This window comes from Oncorhynchus clarkii, chromosome 32, assembly GCF_045791955.1.
Source record: "Oncorhynchus clarkii lewisi isolate Uvic-CL-2024 chromosome 32, UVic_Ocla_1.0, whole genome shotgun sequence".
Classification (NCBI taxonomy): Eukaryota; Metazoa; Chordata; class Actinopteri; order Salmoniformes; family Salmonidae; genus Oncorhynchus; species Oncorhynchus clarkii.
Window position 1 is genome coordinate 6,195,711 of NC_092178.1, and position 19,284 is coordinate 6,214,994.

General features: G+C 41.6%; 1 protein-coding gene across 1 annotated transcript in view; it reads right to left on the bottom strand.

Annotated features, from left to right (window-relative positions):
• Positions 1 to 7,841: 7,841 nt before the first annotated feature.
• The window catches only part of LOC139392314 (CD276 antigen-like), a 35,687-nt gene continuing 24,244 nt past the window's right edge, over positions 7,842 to 19,284 (bottom strand). Inside the window, exon 4 of the mRNA XM_071140215.1 lies at positions 7,842 to 10,581. Within this exon, the coding sequence (XP_070996316.1) occupies positions 10,322 to 10,581 (260 nt within the window). The 3' untranslated portion in view covers positions 7,842 to 10,321. The remainder of the gene's footprint in view (positions 10,582 to 19,284) is intronic.

The following is a 19,284-nucleotide window of genomic DNA, read 5'->3' on the forward strand; positions in this document are numbered from 1 at the left end:
TCCTCTAACCACAGATAACTGTGTTGATTGTTAAACAGCAGCACAGAAAGACTCATGTGAAAGCCAACCTACTTAGGAGGAAAGTCTTGATGCAATTAAAGCCTTTAAGTCCGGGAAATCTCCAGGGCTGGATGGCGGTACAGTGGATTTATACTAAACCTTTTCTAATATACTCAGAGGACTGTTATTACATTTTTTTAACCAGGGATGTTCCGATATGATGTTTTTGGTCGATACCGATATTTTCCTTGCCCCCCCCCCCCCCCCCCGTCAAAAAAAAACAATACCGATAAACGCATTTTACATTTTAGCTGCCTTTTAAGCATTCTAGTAAAAGTTTAATCGTTCCAGAATGTATCACATCTGGTCGTGATTGGGAGTCCCATAGGGCGGCGCACAGGGTAGGCCGTCATTGTAAATAAGAATTATGTTAACTGACTTGCCTATTTAAATAAAGACCCTCCACACCACACTGACTAAACAGTTATTTTGTTGGCCCTTATGTATGTCCCCATTACCACTAAAACATCAAAACCTATTTCTTTCACTTACTTGCTGTGATGTTTCGTTGTTCATTTGTTCAGTCGTTTCATTCTCAACCAGGATTTCTACGGAACGCTGTTTGGGTCGTTGCTATGGAACGCTGTTTGGGTCGTTGCTATGGAACGCTGTTTGGGTCGTTGCTATGGAACGCTGTTTGGGTCGTTGCTATGGAACGTCGTTTGGGTCGTTGCTATGGAACGCCGTTTGGGTCGTTGCTATGGAACGCCGTTTGGGTCGTTGCTATGGAACGCCGTTTGGGTCGTTGCTATGGAACGCCGTTTGGGTCGTTGCTATGGAACGCCGTTTGGGTCTTTGCTATGGAACGCTGTTTGGGTCGTTGCTATGGAACGCCATTTTGGGTTGTTGCTATGGAACGCCATTTGGGTCGTTGCTATGGAACGTCGTTTGGGTCTTTGCGTGTCAAAAGATAGACTATTGAATACTATTTGACGTGTCAATTAAGCTTGTTGACCAATCAGGACCTGAATATGACTGCACGTCACATAATAATTTAACACGTTCATAAATGTTTTTTTTTAAAGTTTTTACATTGATTACACTATCACTCGTATTTCATATGTCACAAGGATTCATCGATAAGTATGCTATGATGCTGGTAAAGTTGTCTCTCGCACCTACAGTGCTGGTCATTTTTTTTAAAAGCTAGCGCATGGATGCAAACAATGTTCTTCCCCAAAAACATAGAAAAATGACATCTGTTTCAGTAGCTATCGTTAGCTAGCTAACAATAAAGCTAGGTGTCATCATCTAAAATAGTTATTCATTATTAATAATAATAATAATTTATACGACAGTTCTCATTTGATTAATGCTGGTTGGACCCATCTATGTGAAGCTAGCCACATAAGGATTAGCCACAATAGTGGACTTTGCGGTTAGCCCTCAAAATAAAAGTATGTCATTGACAGTGATGCAAATGAATACAAATAGTAGAATTATGCCATAATTGAATAGATAGTTTCCTACCTTCACCACCTGGGGGGCGACCCGTCTTGAAGTCCATGACCCAATTGCACAGGGCAGGGTCGAGACCCAGGGTCTCAAGCTTAATGATGAGTCTGGAGGGTACTATGGTGTTGAATGCTGAGATGTAGTCAATGAACAGCATTCTCACATAGGTATTCCTCTTGTCCAGATGGGATAGGGCAGTGTGCATTGTGATGGCGATTGCATCGTCTGTGGACCTATTGGGGCGGTAAGCAAATTGAAGTGGGTCTAGGGTGACAGGTAGGGTGGAGGTGATATGGGCCTTGACTAGTCTCTCAAAGCACTTCATGATGACAGAAGTGAGTGCTACGGGGCGATAGTCATTTAGTTCAGGTGTTTACGGACATATTCAATCAATCCCTATCCCAAACTGGGATAAGGTTTGATTGAATATGTCCCTAAACACCCCACCCAGCCAGCTGGTCTGCGCATGCTCTGAGGACGTCAGGGTTGGGATGCCGTCTGGGTTGGCAGAAGGTTACGAAGGTTAACACTTTAAAATATTTTACTTACATCGGCCACGGAGAAGGAGAGCCCACAGTCTTTAGTAGCGGGCCGTGTCGGTGGCACTGTATTATCCTCAAAGCTGGCGAAGAAGGTGTTTAGTTTGTCTGGAACCAAGACGTCGATGTCCACGGAGGGGCTGGTTTTCTGTTTGTAATCCGTGATTGTCTGTAGACCCTGCCACATACGTCTCGTGTTTGAGCCGTTGAATTGCAAGTCCACTTTGTCTCTATACTGACGTTTTGCATCTTGGATTGCCTTATGGAGGGAATAACTACACTGTTTGTATTTGGCCATATTCCCAGTCGCCTTACCATGATTAAATGTGGTGGAACGTGCTTTCAGTTTAGAGCGAATGCTGCCATCCATCCACGGTTTCTGGTTAGGGAAGGTTTTAATAGTAACAGCGGGTACAACATCTCATACACTTCCTTATAAACGCCCTCACCGTGTCAGCGTATATGTCAGTTCACGTGATCGAAACAATCTTGAAGCGTGGAATCCGATTGGTCAAACCAGCGTTGGATAGACCTAAGGACGTGCGCTTCCCGTTTTAGTTTCTGCCTATAGGAAGGGAGCAACAAGATGGAGTCATGGTCAGAATTGCCAAAAGGAGGGCGGGGGAGGGCCTTGTATGCATTGCGGAAGGGCCTTGTATGCATCGCGGAAGTTAGAGTAGCAATGGTCGAGCGTGTTACCCGCTCGTGTACTGCATTCGATATGCAGTACACGAGTGAATAGAATTTAGGTAGCCTTGTTCTCAAATTAGCTTTGTTAAAATCCCCAGCTACACTAAATGCAGCCTCAGGATATATGCTTTCCAGTTTGCAAAAAGTCCAGTGAAGATCCTTGAGGGCTGTCTTTGTATCAGCTTATGGGGGATAGACACCGCTGTGACAATAGCCGAGGAGAGTTATTTTGGGAGATAATACGTTCGGCATTTGATTGTGAGGAATTCTAGGTCAGGGTGAACAAAAGGTCTTGAGTTCCTGTATGTTGTTACGATTACACCATGAGTCGTTAATCATGAAAAATACACCCCGCCCTTCTTCTTACCGGAGAGATGTTTATTCCTGTCGGCGTGATGCACTGAAAATCCCGTGGGCTGTACCGACTCCGACAGCATATCCCAAGCTAGCCATGTTTCCGTGAAACAGAGTATGTTACAATCCCGGATATCTCTTTGGAAAGCAACTCTAGCCCTGAATTCGTTGACTTTGTTAACTAGGAACTGGACATTAGCGAGTAATATACTCGGAAGCGGTGGGTGGTGTGCACGCCTCCAAAGCGTCACTAGAAGACCGCTCAGGCTCCCTCTCCTCCGGCGGCGTTGTTTTTGGGTGGGCTTCTGGAATCAGTTCAAATGCCCTGGGAGAGGCAGACAAAGGATCCGCTTTGGAAAAGCCGTATTCCTGGTCGTAGTGCTGGTAAGTTGTCGTCTCTCTGATATCCAATAGTTCTTCCCGGCTGTATGTAACAACACTTAAGGTTTTCTGGTCTAACAACGTAAGAAATAATACATAAAAAATCAAAATACTGCACAGTTTCCTAAGGACGAGAAGCGAAACTGCCATCTCTATCAGCACCATCTTGTTAACTCTGAGGAAAAAACATCTTGGGTATTGAGTAGACTGATACTCCATTTCATTGATCCCCAATCCTTAGGTAAAGCTGTACAGTGCAACATGAATGTCAATCCACACAATAGGCTGACTGGGGAGGTGATTTCACTCAGTCACAGTCTCGCGATAAGAGCTCCAACGCTAATATTTGCGTAAACGCTTCACAGTTGTGTCACCAAGTAGACTGATACCCCATTTCATTGCTTCACATTCCAACCTTGTTTAATTAACAGTATCTAGTCTAAATATGGCAAGATTCCACCAATTTTTACCTTCTGCATCACGTTCAAAGAGGTACTTTTATTTTGAATGCAAACCGCAAATTCCACTACTGTGCCTAATCCTTATTGTGGCTAGCTTCACAACACATGGCCATGTCCGGTTGACCCTCACTAGCCAGATGAAGCTAGTTGGCTGCTTATAATGTTAGCTTTGGTTAACACGGTTAAGTAGCTGGTGTAGTGGAAATTTCCTACATTACCAAATCACAAGAGAGCAAACCACACACAAGACAGAGTTATCATAAAGTCCATCTTTAATTATGAGCTCCATCACAACCCTGTGACTCTCAGATCAATTCAGTGTCTATAAATTAATTATCTGAGAGTGCTTACACATTGCAACTGAGATCCTTTATAGCAAAGACACACATAGCCAGACAGCATTGGTTATAAATTATCATTCAGCTTTGGTCTCCTAAACTGTGTTCTTATCTCGCTCTTGATACCACTCAGAACCAAAACACTACCTCTTCCAATGGCATATATCAAATACACCCCCTCCTGGACAAGATCACAGAGAGACAGTGACTGGCACACAGACATTGTGGAGCCACCTATCTATCTGGTTCCCCATTTATCACACCATCCCTTCACATGGTTAAGGAATAGTTTACAGACACATTCACAGATAAGACTAACCTTTCCCCTCTCTGGGGCCCAATGTAACTTAGTCCTAGCAGGAATGGGATAACTGCAAAATGCAAACAGTATTATCCAAAAGAAGACATTCTAATGACAAATATCTCACATAAGCATGCAATAAAATGAATAAAACATCTTATTTATAAATGTTACCTAAAGAATTCTGATTCTGCCACGACACTGGCTAGCTATTTATTTTCATGAACTGAAGTTCAATTTCAACAGGTGAACAACAAGTGGCTACCTAGCTAATACTTAGTCACAAGGATTCCTAAATCATTGCTAAGAATAATGAAAATGACTGCAGTTTCTACTGGTCATTGTTTTCAGGTTAGTTGTATTGTTACTACCTAGCTATCAAGCTAAAGCAAGCTAGCTACGCCAGAAGTTGCCGTCGATACTTCATTACCAACGCGGTATTGTAAACACATCGTTCGTGGCCGGTGTTTGCTTGTTTGCAGAATTTTTTGTACAGCTTTGACAGTGCTACTGATAGTAGTGGTGGCGCTTGGCTTGCAAATTCAGAATACACAACATTCTATAATAGAACTGTGTAATTGCAAATTCAGAACACACAACATTCTATAATAGAACTGTGTAATTGCAAATTCAGAACACACAACATTCTATAATAGAACTGTGTATTTGCAAATTCAGAACACACAACATTCTATAATAGAACTGTGTAATTTGACGTTTCAAATTAAAAGCTTATTTAACACGTCAAATAGTGTTATTTGACGTGTATCTGTTTTGATACACAAAGACCCAAACGGCGTTCCATAGTATGTCGTGAAGCTAATAGCAGTGATGCTATTACTGTGTGTCGTGTCTCTGGCTATCATTAAATTGGAAGACTGTTATTTTATCAAATCAATTCTCTGTAATTATTATTACGTGATTAAACTAATCATGTACATTGTATTAACTAGGAAGTCGGGGCACCACGGAAAATCTTCAGATTACAAAGTTATAATTGTCTGAATATAACTCTTCAGATATTTTAATATCTGATCAATTAGTCTTCTAATTAATTAATTATTCTTTACCTCACGTCAGTCTCATTTCAAGCATCTTAGAATTGTTGGTTATCTGCACGAACCCAGACTAAACCACGAATCATCCATACACCAATTGGCTTAATCATTTATTTACTAACTAAATAATCACAGAAATGCATAAACAAACAAACAAACAAACAAACAGTAGATATTAGTTACTAACAAATGATAGGGAAGATTCCGTAGTGGGCTAAACCAATATGACGGCTTGGTGGGCAAAGGAAAGGGGGTGTGGACCGATAAAGGAGCAGGAAAGACAAAACGTATTCACACAGTGGGTAATTATATTCATTGAAATACTAATCCTTTGCACATGAACAGCCGCTCATTCAGGAATAATTGCAATAAATATATTTCCGCCCGTATTTCATTGTTGTCTTCTCTGTTGGAATCGTCGGTCCGTCTGCTGGAGAGTCAGTTCATCAGAGACTCTCTGGTTACATCCCCAGAAGTCACAACGTCTTTCATGGTTGTAGCTTTATCAGCGGCTCGGGATAGTGTCTGTTGTAATGGGTAACGTCAGGCGTCCATTGTTTTTAGAATAGATGTTTTGGCGGTTATCTGTATTTTCACCCTAGGTTTACATCATTTCTAGCTGAAGCCTATTAATGATATCTAAGATTAGCTCTTATTCTGTAGGGATCGATAGTCTCAGAGTTTAACCATTTCAATGCTCCACTTGGTGTGGTTTTCTAGTCTTTGAAATTCAACCATTTGCAACCTCAGCTGGTTTTGCTTTGTCTGATGTGAATTTCCTCAGGAGTGGGTTTTATTCGTAACAATAACAAAAGGGTGACACCTGATAATGTCTGTGCTCACGGGGACGTGGCCACTGACTAGTTTACAGGGAATACAATTCTCTCAAATTAAAGTTTAACATTACATTACGTCAGTTCACAAATAGTTTCATCTTTACTCATTAATGTTATACAATAATTAGATGCAAACCCCATAATTGAGAAATGTACACATTCAGAGATCTAGTTATGTGTGTTTCCTGTCCTTTATAAGGGTCACTACATTAAACACACTCAACATAACTGTTCCTTAGCCACGATCTACACCTTGAAAGGGCCCCGTCATGACATGTGTAACTCCGGTAGGGCAACATCTGAAAAAATAGAGCACTTGGTAGCGTGTACCGCTGCATCGACCATGTCGCAATCGCCAACATCACCCACGACAGAGAACAGTTGATTATCAAGGACAATGAATTCCATTATCTTGGGGTAAATGGATCACCTTTTGAGTTGTCTCGCTGAAATGTTCTTACTCTTTCAAATGACTACTCGACTTGTTGACTGCTCAATCCACACAGCAGACATTGTGGGTGAGGTTAGGAATGCTGTGTTGCACGTCTAGAGCAAAGTTTTCCGCTGCGTCATTAAGTCATCTACCTACGTTATAAAGGTATGCACGTCATCTACCTACGTTATAAAGGTATGCACGTCATCTACCTACGTTATATAGGTATGTACCTCATCTACCTACGTTATATAGGTATGTAGGTCATCTACCTACGTTATATAGGTATGTACCTCATCTACCTACGTTATATAGGTATGCACGTCATCTACCTACGTTATATAGGTATCTATTTGCAATATTGAAGCTGATCTACCACCTAAAAAAATACATATATTAAATAAAAACATTGTTGGAGGCAACCTGTCTGTCTAGATCACTTTTGTCTGGCTAAAGCCTGGGAAACTATTGTCTGGCTAAAGCCAAGTCAGACACTCAATACTGTTGTTTTGTTGACCTCAGGCTGACTCCTTGTATTACATTGTCTGGTTTCACCCTAACCCACAGGTTGTGACAGTAAAAGGACGTGTAACAAGACTGAAACAAAAACAATCCAATGGCCTAGTTACAGTTATGACATAAATCGTCTTGAAAAGCCGATTAGTAAGAATGTCTCACCCCATGTTCAAGAACGGCCTTCTTCCCTTTATTCACATTACACCCTCTCACTTTAGGTTATTTGAAAATAAAAATAATCTCCAAAATATTGCTATTTTTCAAACAAGCCACACTTCTAATCTGAATAAAGGGAAAAAGGCCATTCTTTAACATGGGGTGAGACATTCTTACATTCTTGAGACATTCTTACTAATCAGCTTTGATTGCAATTTCAGTTTAATCCAACAGAAAACACAGAACTAATATTACAACAAATATAAACTCAAATATACAAATGTATTAAATATAAAACAATTAAAATAAAAAGAAATCGGTATCATCATAAATAGGACAGGTGGAGTTAGTTCACACACAACAAAAAAAGATGGAAATGTCTGCTCCACTCAAAATTGGTACCAATTTATTGCAAAAAATGCAAGAGGAAAGTGGAAGGAGGGGAAAAGGTAAGGAACTTTACTTTCGACCCTGCATTAAAGAATTAAATTGGCTAAAGATAATTGCAATAAATAAACATTTCAATTTCAATTAAGGACCAAAAACATTGACAGCTGTGCAATATGGATTTGCAAAATTGTTGGGAATAAATTTTCAATGCGCAAATTCCATGGCACATGGTTTATGAACTGATACACAAATGCTGGATTGAAAACTTTTTCCAATTTGAACTATTATACAAAATTCTTGTAACCAATGGAATGTTATTTATATGGGGGATAGAACCATCCCAGCTCTGCAGATTTTTCTGCGAAGAGACAGAATCATTAGATCATTTGTTTTTGTGCTGTCCTTATGTAGCTTGTTTTTAGTCACAGGTCCAGGAATGGCTGTAGAATTGCAATATTTACCTGGAACTAGCTCTGCAAATAGCCCTGCTGGGTGATTTTAAAAGTTATAGTTAATTGAAATAATAGTATAATACTCTTAGCAAACATATTTATCTCTAATTTACAATATGTAGAAAGTTTGAATATAGAACGTTTCAGAACTTTTGTGAAACATCACAGCACAGTTGAAAAATATACGGCCAATAGGAATCAAAACTGGATGGTGTTCAGAGATAGATGGGAGGGGTTGAGTGGAGCTGAAGGGTGGGATTGGATGGTGTTCAGAGATAGATGGGAGGGGTTGAGTGGAGCTGAAGGACTGGATGGTGTTCAGAGATAGATGGGAGGGGTTGAGGGAAGCTGAAGGATCGGACTGGATCGTGTTCAGAGAGTGATGGGAGGGGTTGAGTGGAGCTGAAGGACTGGATGGTGTTCAGAGAGTGATGGGAGGGGTTGAGTGGAGCTGAAGGACTGGATGGTGTTCAGAGAGTGATGGGAGGGGTTGAGTGGAGCTGAAGGACTGGATGGTGTTCAGAGAGTGATGGGAGGGGTTGAGTGGAGCTGAAGGACTGGATGGTGTTCAGAGATAGATGGGAGGGGTTGAGTGGAGCTGAAGGGTGGGATTGGATGGTGTTCAGAGATAGATGGGAGGGGTTGAGTGGAGCTGAAGGACTGGATGGTGTTCAGAGATAGATGGGAGGGGTTGAGGGAAGCTGAAGGATCGGACTGGATGGTGTTCAGAGATAGATGGGAGGGGTTGAGGGGAGCTGAAGGATGGGACTGGATGGTGGTCAGAGATAGATGGGAGGGGTTGAGTGGAGCTGAAGGGTGGGACTGGATGGTGTTCAGAGATAGATGGGAGGGGTTGAGGGGAGCTGAAGGATGGGACAAAAGATAACTATTTTAAACTATACAGTGTCCGTAAAATGTATATAGAATGTACAAACTGGAAGTAGAAGCCTAAGAGTTGCTGTCCATTAGTTTATCCAATTAGGTAAGGGATGGTAAGGTTAAGGGAAGATAAACAAGCAATGATCAACAACCAATTTGAAGGAGATTGAAGATTTGTAAAAATAATAAATGGGCAAATATTGAACAATACTGGTGTGTCCCTTGACTTTTTCTACATTTTGTTACGTTACAGCCTTATTCTAAAATTGATTAAAAAAAATATCTAAAAAATATCTAAACACAAAAACACATAATGACAAAGCCAAAACAGGATTTTAGAATAAAAAACCGACTTAAATATCACATTAACATAAGTATTCAGACCCTTTACTCAGTACTTTGTTGAAGCAACTGTGGCAGTGACTACAGCCTCGAGTCTTCACGGATGTCTCAAGGATGATCAATGGAAACAGGATGCACCTTAACTCAATTTAGTGTCTCATAGCAAAGGGTCTGAATACTTAGGAAAAGAAGCTATCTGTTTGTTAATTTTTTTATTTTAATACATTTGCCAAAATTTATTAAAACCTGTTTTTACTTTGTCATTATGGGATATTGTGTGTAGATTGATGAGGACAATAAGGCTGTAATGTAACAAAATGTTGAAAAAGTCAAGGGTTCTGAATACTTTCAATGCACAAATGGCATTTCCCACTCATTTCCCATAAACACTGTTCTGGATTGTGGTTGAGGCCCCTCCCACCAAATCTGTCAGACTGTTTCCCCTCAGGTCTCTCAATAGAAGCTTTGTGTCTGGTTCTCTTTCCAGTAATCTGACCCATGTTGGGCAATGGAGAGAAAAATAGTCATTTAATGTTACCACCACCTAATGAAACTGTGATTCGTTGTTACTGTCAGACTGACAACTGGATTTCCAGCATTCTCAGCTCCAGGGATGTTACCATGACGCTACTAGACCAGAAACACACGTTGGACTTGGCAGAGAATGAACAAGGAGTCTCTTAAACTTCATGTACTGGGCTTGGAGGTGAGACGTCCGATTCGCAGTTGGATGTCCTTGCCTCTAGAGGACTAGTGTTCTTGTCACAATTTCGTTTACGCCCAGTTATTTCTGTCATATTTTGTGATTTAGATGTGGCTTTCCGTTTGCGTCGAAAGTAAAGGAATATGAGGAAAATAACCAAGCCTCCAGCAGGGATGAACAACATCAGCAGTGTGGATCTGTCTCTGGGACAGTCGTCATAGTTTCTACTGCTTGACTCTGTTGACACAAAAGAACAAATGATAAACAGTCACAGAATTATTAAACAAACTCAGTATATATCCACCCTGAAGAAGGTAGTAATATAATACCCTCCTATAGTACCCTTCTATAATACCCTCCTACAGTACCCTCCTATAATACCCTCCTATAGTACCCTCCTATAGTACCCTCCTGAAGAAGGTAGTAATATAATATGTCATTATTAAACACACCCGGTATATACAGTTCGGTTCAAAAGTTTGGGGTCACTTAGAAATGTCCTTGTTTTTGTCCTTTAAAATAACATCAAATTGGTCAGAAATACAGTGAAGACATTGTTAATGTTGTAAATGACTGTTGTAGCTGGAAACTGACAATTTTATTTTTTAATGGAATATCTACATAGGCATACAGAGGCCCATTATCAGCAACCATCCAATGTGTGTTCCAATGGCACGTTATGTTAGCTAATCCAAGTTTATATTTTTAGAATGCTAATTTATCATTAGAAAACCCTTTTGCAATTATGTTAGCACAGCTGAAAACTGTTGTCCTGATTAAAGAAGCAATAAAACTGGCCTTCTTTAGACTAGTTGAGTATATGGAGCATCGGCATTTGTGGGTTTGATTACAGGATCAAAGTGGACAGAAACAAAGAACGTTCTTCTGAAACTCGTCAGTCTATCCTTGTTCTGAGAAATGAAGGCTATTCCATGCGAGAAATTGCCAAGAAACTGAAGATCTCGTACAAAGCTGTGTACTACTCCTTTCACAGAACAGCGCAAACTGGCTCTAACCAGAATAGAAAGAGGAGTGGGAGGCCCCGGTGCACAACTAAGAAAGAGGACAAGTACATTAGAGTGTCTAGTTTGAGAAACAGACGCCTCACAAGTCCTCAACTGACAGCTTCATTAACCTCTTGAACCTCTGGGGGCAGTATTTCATTTTTGGATGAAAAACGTTCCCGTTTTAAACAAGATATTTTGTCACGAAAAGATGCTCGACTATGCATATAATTGACAGCTTTGGAAAGAAAACACTGACGTTTCCAAAACTGCAAAGATATTGTCTGTGAGTGCCACAGAACTAATGCTACAGGCGAAACCAAGATGAAATTTCATACAGGAAGTACCCCAGATTTTGAATGCGCTGTGTTCCAATGTCTCCTTATATGGCTGTGAATGTGCAAGGAATGAGCCTACACTTTCTGTCGTTTCCCCAAGGTGTCTGCAGCATTGTGACGTATTTGTAGGCATATCATTGGAAAATTGACCATAAGAGACTACATTTACCAAGTGTCCGCTCGGTGTCCTCCGTCGAAACTATTGCGTAATCTCCAGGTGCGTGCATTTTTCCATTTTGTTCAGAGGAGAAACCAAACTGCCACGAGTGATTTATCATCGAATAGATATGTGAAAAACACCTTGAGGATTGATTCTAAACAACGTTTGCCATGTTTCTGTCGATATTATGGAGTTAATTTGGCAAAAATTTCGCCATTGTAATGACTGAATTTTCGGGGTTTTTTCTTAGCCAAACATGATGAACAAAACGGAACGATTTCTCCTACACAAATAATATTTTTGGAAAAACTGAACATTTGCTATCTAACAGAGTCTCCTCATTGAAAACATCCGAAGTTCTTCAAATGTAAATTATTTTATTTGAATGCTTTTCTTGTTTTTGTGAAAATGTTGCCTGCTGAATGCTAGGCTTAATGCTATGCTAGGCTATCAATACTCTTACACAAATGCTTGTGTAGCTATGGTTGAAAAGCATTTTTAGAAAATCTGAGATGACAGTGTTGTTAACAAAAGGCTAAGCTTGTGAGCCAATATATTTATTTCATTTCATTTGCGATTTTCATGAATAGTTAACGTTGCGTTATGGTAATGAGCTTGAGGCTATAATTACGCTTCCGGATACGGGATTGCTCGTCGCAACAGGTTAAATAGTACCCGCAAAACACCGGTCTCAACGTCAACAGTGAAGAGGCAATCCCGGGATGCTGGACTTCTAGGCAGAGTTCCTCTGCCCATCTTTTGCACATCTTAATCTTTTCTTTTTATTGGCCAGTCTGAGATGTGGCTTTTTCTTTACAACTCTGCCTAGAAGGCCAGCATCCCAGAGGAAACTTTAAAGACCCCATTACTTTTTCCACAGTCCCTGCCGCTGAAAAACATCCCCCACAGCATGACGCTGGCACCACCATACTTCACTGTAGTGATGGTGCCAGGTTTCCTAAAGATGTGACGCTTGGCATTCAGGCCAAAGAGCTCAATCTTGATTTCCAGAGAATCTTGTTTCTCATGGACTGAAAGTCCTTTAGGTGCCTTTTGTCAAACTCTAAGCGGGCTGTCATGTGCCTTTTCTGAGGAGTGGCTTCCGTCTGACCACTCTTACCATAAAAACCTGATTGGTGGAGTGCTGCAGAGATGGTTGTCCTTCTGGAAGATTCTCCCATCTCCACAGAGGATTCAGATCATTCAGGCGAGAAAAAACATCACCCAGATAGGCAAGTTGTGTGAGAAACTCGTCATCATGCAAGAGGTCAGACAAGTGAAAATTATAGTCAGTAAAGACCTTTAAGCTGATCTCTCAATTTAAAAAAAACGTGTCAATACTTTGTCCCTTGATAACCAGCGCACTTCTGTATGTTGTAAAAGCGTTACATGGTCGCTGCCCATATCATTGCATAATGCAGAAAATACACAAGTTTTGCGGTCTTGCTTTCACACAAAGTTAACCATTTTTACTGTAGTGTCCAAAACCTCTTTCCAGCTGTCAGGCATTCCCTTGGCAGCAAGAGCCTCTCGGTGGATGCTGCAGTCGACCCAAGAGCCTCTCGGTGGATGCTGCAGTGGACCCAAGAGCCTCTCGGTGGATTCTGCAGTGGACCCAAGAGTCTCTCGGTGGGTGCTGCAGCGTACCCAAGTGGCATCGGGAGCAACTGCTTGCACGCGCGTTACCACTCCACTATGTCTGTTGACTCATCCAGCTGTAACAGACATATATATACCAGGAGCTGTGCCAGGCCCGCCATGTCTGTCTACTCATCCAGCTGTAACGCATAGAATTCACTGGCTTGTATGCGAAGCAGTAATTGTTTCAAAACCTCTCCTGCCATGTCACTGATGCGTCGTGAAGCAGTGTTGTTTGATGAAGGCATTTTCTGTATAGTTTTTTGGCTTTTTCCCCCAGCCATATCTGCGGCAGCAGGAAGAATTAAGTCCTCCACAATAGTATGGGGCTTGCCTGTCCTAGCCACTCCTCCACAATAGTATGGGGCTTGCCTGTCCTAGCCACTCCTCCACAATAGTATGGGGCTTGCCTGTCCCAGCCACTCCTCCACAATAGTATGGGTCTTGCCTGTCCTAGCCACTCCTCCACAATAGTATGGGGCTTGCCTGTCCTAGCCACTCCTCCACAATAGTATGGGGCTTGCCTGTCCTAGCCACTCCTCCACAATAGTATGGGTCTTGCCTGTCCTAGCCACTCCTCCACAATAGTATGGGGCTTGCCTGTCCTAGCCACTCCTCCACAATAGTATGGGGCTTGCCTGTCCTAGCCAGTCCTCCACAGTAGTATGGGGCTTGCCTGTCCTAGCCACTCCTCCACAATAGTATGGGGCTTGCCTGTCCCAGCCACTCCTCCACAATAGTATGGGGCTTGCCTGTCTTAGCCACTCCTCCACAATAGTATGGGGCTTGCCTGTCCCAGCCACTCCTCCACAATAGTATGGGGCTTGCCTGTCCTAGCCACTCCTCCACAATAGTATGGGGCTTGCCTGTCCCAGCCACTCCTCCACAATAGTATGGGTCTTGCCTGTCCTAGCCACTCCTCCACAATAGTATGGGGCTTGCCTGTCCTAGCCACTCCTCCACAATAGTATGGGGCTTGCCTGTCCTAGCCACTCCTCCACAATAGTATGGGGCTTGCCTGTCCTAGCCACTCCTCCACAATAGTATGGGGCTTGCCTATCCTAGCCACTCCTCCACAATAGTATGGGTCTTGCCTGTCCCAGCCACTCGGTAGCTCACCATATAAGACTCTTCTATCCCCTTCTTATTAATGGTATCTGTTACTCGAAAGTCGTCTTTATTCTCGCTCCAAAAACTCCCGTGGCTTATTTTTCAAATTGTCATGTTTCGTTTCTAAATGTCTGCGCAAGAGTGAAGGTTTCCCACGAGAGAGTAACGGTTCATGTGATTGGATGATCATTATTTGACTAGGCTACCTGTATTTAACATTGTGTTGTTATTTCGCTGAACACCAGATGGTTTCATTTTATTTTTGGCAGTGAAACGAAGCTACTCAGATGAGAGAAAATAAATCACCCAAATGTATTAGACCGCGTTAGAAAATATAAATGTACTTTTTTATTTATGTGAAGATTCTTATTATTTCTTTCCCAAATATTTTTTTTTTTGTGAATCACATTTTTATATGGCTCCCGACAGCTGTACCCCTTACCCCAGTTTGGGGATACCTGCTCTGGAGTGATGAATCATGCTCCACCATCTGGCAGTCCAACGGACAAATCTAGGTTTGGCAGATGCCAGGAGAACACTACCAGTCCCCAATGCATAGTGGCAACTGTAAAGAACGGAAATCTGTCTTTCTGTTTTCATTATTCCGGCTCCGAGACAGACTGACACGCAACATCTGGAGATTTAGTCTTTCTAATAATAGGTTTGTGGTTGAGAGAAAATACACTGGCTATGTCCCAATGGAAGGGTGTTTGTGGTTTCTGTGCTGTAAACACTACTCAGCCCAAATTAAAGGCTTAGCTAATTCCATGTTTGTCAGATATGGAGTAAATGTTTTTCAGACAAGTTGGCATGGGAATATGGACTCTGGGGTCTGAACCTGTCACGCCCTGACCTTAGTTATCTTTGTTTTCTTTATTATTTTGGTTAGGTCAGGGTGTAACGAGGGCAGTTTGTTTTTAATTTTTGTATTGTTTAGGGGTTTTTGTATGTCTAGTTTTTTTTTCTAGTCTAGGTGGTTATATGTCTATGGTTTCCTAGATTGGTTCTCTATCAGAGGCAGCTGTTTATCGTTGTCTCTGATTGGGAACCATGTTTAGGTAGCAATGTTCCCTTGGGTATTTTGTGGGTTCTTGGTCTATGTTTAGTTGCCTGTCTGCACTACGCATATTAGCTTCACGGTTCGTTTTGTTGTTTTGATAGTTTGTTCTTTTGTTAATTAAAGAAGAATGTACGCTTACCACGCTGCGCCTTGGTCTCCTCTTTATGATGACCGTGACAGAACCTAAGTCTCCCACTGGGGGAACCAGGCATCTTAACCATTAGCACAATAGGAAATTCACTCTTGGCCAAAGGGTGACAGTAGTTATGTTTCAATTAACTTGTCCAGTGTTTTTTAAAATCTACATTTAGAAAGTTTGCATAGAAAATAGATGTGACAATTTCCCGCTAGGGTGTTTCCATTTAACCATCTTCTGTGGATAAAAACAGCTGGCCGTAATGACACACACAAACAAGTAACAAACTGTAGTGACCCTATGCTTATTAACGAGGATATCGATATAAAGAGGATATTTGCCACTTCAGCATGATTTTGTCACACAGTCGATGCCACTCAAGGGTACGGACCAAAAGGTTGAGGGTTTGCCGACCACCTGCGGGATCGTTTGAGACCAGCCTCCCTTGTGTGTATGGAACATTTCTGGGATCTTTCAATAGTGACTTTAAAACAGTTACAGAGTTGAATGGCTGTTATACTGTCCTCCGTATGTGTTACTGTGCCTATTATGACAGCAAGTTAAACGCCTTCACATCAACAACCCTCAAAGCATGATCTCCATGTTCCCAAGATATGAGTTGAAAGAGCGTGAAACTGAAACACAAAGACAATAATGTCTGCCTCAGACAATGTAATCTGTCCTAAAATACATACTAGATATGAACGTAACCTGATATTTTGATAACACTGACAACTAGCAAAAAGCTAAGCTAACAAACTGTAGCAATTAAGCTAGTGCTCTACATCTATTCCACAAATAATGCTCTGAAACGAAAGATATATGAAAAAGGAATGAAAATACTCAGTGACAAAGCTTCCTAAGGTATACAACATAAAGGATGGGTGAAGATTGTAAGCAGATAACTAAAACAGAGCACTCTGAGCTCTACATGAGGCAACAATGACCAACTTCCTCCTAACAGGTCATGTGACGGGTCATTTTCTAGCTAAAGGAAAATACTCCAGATCAACACTAGGGGAGCCAAATTCAAGGTATGTAATATAGGTAAGCATTGGAACTAGAACAGAACAGCTGTGATAGGAGAAAACCGAGGATGGATCAACAACACTGTGGTTATGCCACAATACTAACCTAATTGACACAATGAAAAGAAGGACACCTGTACATTAAAATATTCTAAAACATGCATCCTGTTTGCAATAATGCACTGAAGTAAAACTGCGGAAAAATTTGCAAAGAAATTACATTTATGTCCTGAATACAAAGCATTATGTTTGGGGCAAACAACACATCACTGAGTACCACAAATTATTTTCAAGCATGGTGGTGGCTGCATCATGTTATGGGTATGCTTGTCATCACCAAGGACTAGTGAGTTAATGATTTAAAAAAAACACGGAATAGAGCTAAGCAAAGGTTAAATCCTAAAAAAACTGTTTCTATCAGGAATCAAGGTAAGACCCAAGTGCAGACTGTAGGAAGTAACAATGTTTATTGTAACAACAGGGACAGGCAAACGACAGGTCAAGGCAGGCAGGGGTTGATAATCCAGAGTAGAGGTCAAGGTAGAGGACGGCAGGCAGGCTCACCCAGAAAAACTCACAGCTGTAATCACTCTTAGAGACTCACCCAGAAACACTCACAGTTGTAATCACTCTTAGAGACTCACCCAGAAACACTCACAGCTGTAATCACTCTTAGAGACTCACTCAGAAACACTCACAGCTATAATCACTCTTAGAGACTTACCCAGAAACACTCACAGCTGTAATCACTCTTAGAGACTCACCCAGAAACACTCACAGCTATAATCACTCTTAGAGACTTACCCAGAAACACTCACAGCTGTAATCACTCTTAGAGACTTACCCAGAAACACTCATAGCTGTAATCACTCTTAGAGACTCACCCAGAAATACTCTCAGCTGTAATCACTCTTAGAGACTCACCCAGAAACACTCACAGCTGTAATCACTCTTAGAGACTCACTCAGAAACACTCACAGCTATAATCACTCTTAGAGACTTACCCAGAAACACTCACAGCTGTAATCACTCTTAGAGACTCACCCAGAAACACTCACAGCTATAATCACTCTTAGAGACTTACCCAGAAACACTCACAGCTGTAATCACTCTTAGAGACTTACCCAGAAACACTCATAGCTGTAATCACTCTTAGAGACTCACCCAGAAATACTCTCAGCTGTAATCACTCTTAGAGACTCACCCAGAAACACTCACAGCTGTAATCACTCTTAGAGACTCACCCAGAAACACTCACAGTTGTAATCACTCTTAGAGACTCACCCAGAAACACTCACAGTTGTAATCACTCTTAGAGACTCACCCAGAAACACTCACAGCTGTAATCACTCTTAGAGACTCACCCAGAAACACTCACAGCTGTAATCACTCTTAGAGACTCACCCAGAAACACTCACAGCTATAATCACTCTTAGAGACTCACCCAGAAAGACTCACAGCTGTAATCACTCTTAGAGACTTACCCAGAAACACTCACAGCTGTAATCACTCTTGCAGACTCACCCAGAAACACTCACAGCTGTAATCACTCTTAGAGACTCACCCAGAAACACTCACAGCTGTAATCACTCTTAGAGACTTACCTAGAAAGACTCACAGCTGTAATCACTCTTAGAGACTCACCCAGAAAGACTCACAGCTGTAATCACTCTTAGAGACTCACCCAGAAAGACTCACAGCTGTAATCACTCTTAGAGACTCACCCAGAAACACTCTCAGCTGTAATCACTCTTAGAGACTCACCCAGAAACACTCTCAGCTGTAATCACTCTTAGAGACTCACCCAGAAACACTCTCAGCTGTAATCACTCTTAGAGACTCACCCAGAAACACTCTCAGCTGTAATCACTCTTAGAGACTCACCCAGAAACACTTACAGCTGTAATCACTCTTAGAGACTCACCAAGAAACACTCACAGCTGTAATCACTCTTAGAGACTTACCAAGAAAGACTCACAGCTGTAATCACTCTTAGAGACTTACCCAGAAAGACTCACAGCTGTAATCACTCTTAGAGACTTACCAAGAAACACTCACAGCTGTAATGACTCTTAGAGACTCACCCAGAAACACTCTCAGCTGTAATCACTCTTAGAGACTCACCCAGAAACAGTCACAGCTGTAATCACTCTTAGAGACTCACCCAGAAACAGTCACAGCTGTAATCACTCTTAGAGACTCACCCAGAAACAGTCACAGCTGTAATCACTCTTAGAGACTTACCCAGAAACACTCACAGCTGTAATCACTCTTAGAGACTCACCCAGAAAGACTCACAGCTGTAATCACTCTTAGAGACTCACCCAGAAAGACTCACAGCTGTAATCACTCTTAGAGACTCACCCAGAAAGACTCACAGCTGTAATCACTCTTAGAGACTCACCCAGAAACACTCACAGCTGTAATCACTCTTAGAGACTCACCCAGAAACACTCACAGCTGTAA